This window comes from Rhamphochromis longiceps, linkage group LG1 (assembly GCF_057381845.1).
Source record: "Rhamphochromis longiceps isolate RC_006_pf linkage group LG1, R_longiceps_female_GT1.1, whole genome shotgun sequence".
NCBI classification, from domain to species: Eukaryota; Metazoa; Chordata; class Actinopteri; order Cichliformes; family Cichlidae; genus Rhamphochromis; species Rhamphochromis longiceps.
The window spans coordinates 32,334,501-32,340,500 of record NC_140557.1 but is presented as its reverse complement, the minus strand read 5'-3'; the positions used below and the strand labels follow the sequence as shown (position 1 = coordinate 32,340,500).

Genomic DNA, 6,000 nt, shown 5'->3' with positions numbered 1-6,000 from the left:
CTCAGCCACTGTTTGCAGCTATGGTGGACCCATCACACGCACAACGTAGAAGAAAAATCAATCATGATCAAGATATGGATGGAAACACTTCTTTTGATGAAAGCCTAAGGTCTTCATTTGCTTCCGTAAAACAGTGTGAACTTATTTTTAAGAAAACTTTTCAGCAACTAGCACCACCTGTTGCCACTTCCCTTGTTTGCAGGATGACGAGCACACAGAGCTTCGTTTGGGACATCTTTATTATATTGCCAAAGCTGTACATATTTTATAAATACTTTTTGAATACTGGAATACTTACACCATCCATCTCATGTCATTTTTCCTTCTCTTTACAGCTATCAGATTTCACAGCAACAGAGATGAGTTGTAATAATCCAGTTTAAAAAAAAAAAAAAAAAGTTAACTCAAGCAGAAAATTCTCAGATCAGTTTTGCAGATGCTTCAGATCAAGTTCTGTCATTTATTAACAGCATCTTCTCCACATTCAGATTTCCTTTTGCACAGTTAAATTCCTTAAAAATACAAGCATGTCAGGATCAAAATAACATCTTCCAGCCTTACAGCTGTACTGATATATTGCTGATCTAGAGAAAAGTGTTCACCACATTCACACACGCGAACCACAAAAAACCCCAAAAAAACCCACGCACTCTCACTGTGAAAGTAAACGAGCCAGCGATGGGACCAGACACGACAAAGACTCAATCGTCTCCTTGGAGATCAGGTGACCACAGATGGCATCTTCAGCGCGTCTGAAGGGTCAGTCACAGGAGGAAGAACTGCTGCTGTGGGTTTGGTGGCTTATTTCTCATTTCTCCACACCCCATCAGTCGATTATGCAGCTCCTACACTGGTTTCGGCTTCTCTAGTGAATATTTGTGTTTTCAGTTGCGCAGGAATAATTCCAGCACGGATGTTACACTGTTACTAAAAATGCCTTCTTTTCCCCACTACTTTTTATTGGGGTTTCATTAAGTACCAGCGTGTAACTCCAGTGTTTGTACCACAGATATGGAAATATCTACAATTATGTCTCTAGATTATCACCCACCACTGAATGTTTTAATGACTTACATACTTGTATTTATGGTCAAGTGAAAGAAAAAAGTTTTGAAACATCCGTTGTTCAAAGTGGGCACACAAACAGCTCACATGTGTACCATCAAAGACATTTTGCACTGCCTTTAGTAGCTCATTATCCATGCAGCCTTTGCCTACAATTAAAAGCTGTAAGAAGACGGTGACATTTACCCCGGCATCCCCGCCGCCTGCTGTGACATCGCTGATTGGGGTGGGGTTTGTTAGCACCCACAGAGAGCGACACAGCAGCCGTCCTTTGCACCGATTGACCTGTGATCACCTTTTAAAACTAAATGCTCGTGTCACACTGAAGTCGTAATATTCAATCGATCGATGTGTACTATAGAAAACAAACTCGTTCTTACATTCGTCACCCTGTGAAAGCCAGTTCACTCGAGAAAACCTGGCTCTGGCAATGGCTAACTACTTTTTAAGTATTGCACATCTAGCAAATTAACAGTTGTAACATTTTGTTTTCCAGAAATGTACAGTCAATATATGTATATATTAAATAAATACTATATATAGAAATATATATATAATATTTATTTGTCATCCTTATAGTAACATGCAATTGATAACAGCAGACCACAGACGAGAAATTTTACAGTAGAACTAGAACAGTAATTGAGCCGGGTGGGCCGGGCTAGAGTACACATCTGAGAACACTCACAGTATTTTAGGGTTCAAACACCATAACGAAGCATTTACATGCGGTGCTCTGGTGCAGTATACAGTAGCATTTTCAGCATGGAACATCCCGCACTACACGACAGTCTCTGGTTGTTGGACCAACTGGGACAGACTGGACCTTTACAGTAACCACATATCACAGAATACGTCATACAGTCATATGGAGACAGGCAGGAGAGGGCAGGAAGCTACGCTGTACGTCGAGGCTGTGCGCGGGACCTGCAAGCACTCAGTGCCTCGGGGTTTGGGGGGTGATGGGGTAGTGGAGCCCTCACATCACATACGAGTAAAAACTGTTGGGTCCTGCTAGCAGGAACAAGGAGCAAAACATTCACCGGGAGCAGAGGAGCTCTGGGGGGAGCAACTTTTCCAGAGTAATGAAGCGGGCAAACATTTAGCTAGTTTGGGAAGAACATCTGGGCAACAGCGGTGAAGAGCTGGAAGTATTTACATGACATCACAGACCAAACATGTCTACACAATTGGATCTAAAAAGGGTCTCGGGTTTGTATATACACAGGAGGGGAGCGCGGGAGTTGTGTGCTTAGAGTGAAGTTGGGGATTGTCGAGTCTGGTTTTAGGAGCCGAGATGCCATTTTCAAGTAGAGAGAGGCACGCCAGGGATGAGGGAGAGGGGAAAGGGGAGGAGAGTGTGGGGTGTAGACTAGCTAGGAAGGGGTCTCGGTGACAGCATCTTGGGTTTTCCTTCCGCCTCCTTCCCCTTGACTGCCGCCACGTACGAGAAAAGGCAGAGGACCGAGTAACAGATCTGATGTGCCTGCAGAGGAGGAACAAACACGAGGAAGTGAGAGGGAACCACCTGCGTGCAGTTATTAATAATACAATGAACAAAGCTGGATAAGAGGCTCCTCTCGGTCTATATAGTGTGGGGTATTTCAAGGCACTCTGTCAATCATTTGCCACTAATGATGGTATGATGCACTTTTTACAAATGCTTCAGTTTTATTTGCGCTACGGGAGCTGGCATCATGACACACGTTCCTGCCACTGGCTGGAAACCACTAATCAGCGTAGCAACTTAATGAGCAGTTTAAAAAAAAGAGAAGTACAAAATCACAAATCTTTAAATGTCCCTGCACTTCTTTAATAGGAAGCACTATTTGACCTTTAACCTGAAGGCTCATCATCCTATGGTCTTACTTGAGTTGGGAAATGTGTCACTTTTTGACACATTATTGAGAAATGTCATCGTGGGGTTTTACAACTGCTAAAATGTCCTCATTTTCTGAGCAAAAAAGAAGCTACAGCACTGCAGTGTGGTGGTTTGGCAAGAAGCAGCGTTGAGCCACAGATACATGGAAGTGGGCATCTTTAAACGTTATATAACCTCAGGTGATGTCACTCTGCTGTTTACCTCTTGAACAGTGGTTAAAATGCAATTTTCTTGTGTTAAAAGAACCTGTCTAATACTATAAAATTAAGAAAAAATCCAATCAACACAGAGGTCAGGTCAGGTCTTTCACTTGTGTCAGCATACTGTCGAAATGAAATGAAAACCAAAGGCATTTTCAGACCAGAGCTCTACAGACGCCCAGTGCCCACTGGGGAGCTCGCCCCGAGAACTACGTTTACCTTCGGGGCTTTTTCCTGTTTGCATTTGCACCACCAGAGCGCACACGGATATTCTCCAGCCCACAAAAAATCTTCTATAAACTTTGAGAGTTCCTGCTTCATGTGGTGCAGACGCACAGAAAAAAGTCAGTTCTTTGACTCCAAGAGTTCAAAGAACTATGAAATGAACTCTGGTCTGAAAGCACCTTAAGTTAAGCGCTTTTATTTAAGGAACATTTCTGCTGTGTCCATCTTGTCACTGGCATTCAGCAGTCACATAGCTGTATGTATTCATGATTTCAGACAAAGGAAGAGAGGACTCACCATCGGGGTCTTGTACTTGTGGATCACCACTTCTTTAGTTTCAGGAACTACGCCGGTGCAAGAGACAAAACAGAGAATTCAAAGGCAGCAGAAACCTCAATGAGTTCATATTTGAGAGCTTTTGGGAGGGGGCGGGGGTGTGGTTATAGGGTTGGACTTTCAACAAGGTGTAAAAATGAGATGTGGGCCAAGAAAAGTTCACCATAAAGGTCAATTAAAGATCAGATTGAGGGGCAGAAGGGGCTGTCTACTTTTAGCTTAGATAAAATTCAATTGTGAAATCCTGCTCATGTTGCGTTTCCTTATTGTGACTAATGAACTGATCAAATGTTCTCTTTGTCTTAAAATAAGAAAGCAAAATGTTAAATTTCAGCTTGGATTGGTTGGTGAGACGTTCATGGCCCACATGATGAACAAATACGAGCACAAATGTCATAACAAGAGAGTTTGCGACCAAGAAGGCCGCAAAGTTAATATATGAAAAAACAAACAATAAAAAGGACGACCTCCCCAAGCCCTTCCAGCCAGTGAACTCAAAGTTAAACATCACAGAAGAGTCGATACAAGAGGCCAAAATCCTTCGACCCGGGACCACGTCGCTGTCCACGGGTCAGGCTGACTTTTCATTAGTAACTGAACCCATAGCAGAGATGGAAAGGCTGAGATCTGGACAGGTGAAAGGGCTGAGAAATCCTCAACCCCCACAAACTAACTGTCCCACCTAAGATCTCCGCTTGCTGAGATACAGATGGTCAGAGAGTGATGACCACGTGAGTGATGGAGTCTGGGGTGATCTCCGAAATGAATCCGAAGCAAGTGATGGAAGAAGCAGAGGAAAAATTAGCGGTACAGAAAAGGGGAAAGAGGAAGGGGGGAAGAAAAAAAAAATCTATGAAAAGGACGGAGTGAGGAAATATTCTGCACAGGTTTAGTTTCAATAAGAAAGGAGAAAGGTGACGACACTTTACCTGCTGGAGAATGAAGGTTTTCATAGTGGCAAAGATGAGGGCAACATTACAAAAGCAGCACAGAGACACAACAGTAACCCAGCCAGGCGCTCGACGTCTGAGCAAGTTTAAGAGTTACAGCTACTGCTCACCATTCAGTCAGACATTTGCATTTTCCATGAAACTTAACAGGAACCCACTAACTGTGTGACGCATCTCAGGTCGGACAGAATCCTCATACTTGAGCTGTACTTTCAGCTGCTCCCTGAAGTAGGGGGTCGCACAGCGGATGGATCAGTGTGACTGATTTGGCACAGATTTTAGACCAGATGCCCTTCGTGACGCAACCCTCCCATTCATCTGGCACTACGAGTACCTAGCTTGTGACCCCCTGAGGCTGGGTCTGTGTCTCCTCCGTAGGCAAATGTGTTAGCCACTACACCATCCTACTAATGAGACTAAATGTCTTCCTCTTCATGTATCAGGCACGATGCAGTATCGACCGCTTTTAAAGACATTCAGACTCTGCTGCTCTCTTCCCTCAGGCTGACTCAACATGGAACAGTTTAAACCAGGCCAAAAAAAATACATGGTTTAAGATCTAAAAAAGGTTACAGTCTTATTGAAAAGGTGGCAGCTCAAATTCTAGTAACAACTTATCTAACTCAGGGCTAGAACACATCACTGCTGTCATGGAGGACAGGCTGCCATTTAGCTACGAGGGGACTAGTGTTACTTGAGAGATTTAGATCTATTTATGGCTTTTGTCAACAAATGAAAACCATAATATGAGCAAAATGCCCTTAATGCTTACATATTTCCAAGCATTATAAGCTTTGATTATGTCGTTTCTGGAAAATCAGTTAATATGATGCTTTTATTTCTAATATTTGTATGGCACCTTTAAAGGGGACCCTGTCCTTATTTTCTGCTGAGTTTGTGTGTGTCTACATGTTAATACTACAGTGGTGGATTCTCATTTGAAAAATGTGCAATATTTTAAATATATAGAACCAAAATCAGAGCATTCAGACTAGTTTGAGAGCAAATATCTTTATACTGTGAGCAGAGCCACTCTACTGCCACGCTGTCCAAAGCTGCTGTTGGTGGGTAGCAGCGAATCACAGAAAGCTGGCTTAAAGTTAAATAGGAAGAGTGCAAAAATGAGACTAAACTGCTTGCACCATAATCTAGTATAAGATCAATGAGGATTACTAATTACTCCAACATAAAAATTGAATTGGAAACAAGCAGAACAGGTCCCCTTTAATTCACACATCTACACAAACTGGCATAGCTATTTATGATACACGTTTCAGCCTTCCTTCTCTACACTGCGCACACCATTTCTCACAAACTTTGGCTTTTTATTACCTTGCTCTAA

At 42.7% G+C, this 6,000-nt stretch overlaps 1 protein-coding gene across 21 annotated transcripts in view; it reads right to left on the bottom strand.

Moving 5' to 3' along the window:
• Nucleotides 1-1,605: 1,605 nt before the first annotated feature.
• madd (MAP-kinase activating death domain) overlaps nucleotides 1,606-6,000 on the bottom strand; it is a 53,224-nt gene continuing 48,829 nt past the window's right edge. For all 21 annotated transcript variants that reach the window (XM_085407348.1, XM_085407339.1, XM_085407256.1 and 18 more), the window contains 2 exons: nucleotides 3,670-3,716; nucleotides 1,606-2,551 (listed from right to left, as the gene is read on the bottom strand). In XM_085407348.1, coding sequence (XP_085263474.1) covers nucleotides 3,693-3,716 — 24 coding nt within the window. In that variant the 3' untranslated portion in view covers nucleotides 1,606-2,551; nucleotides 3,670-3,692. The remainder of the gene's footprint in view (nucleotides 2,552-3,669; nucleotides 3,717-6,000) is intronic.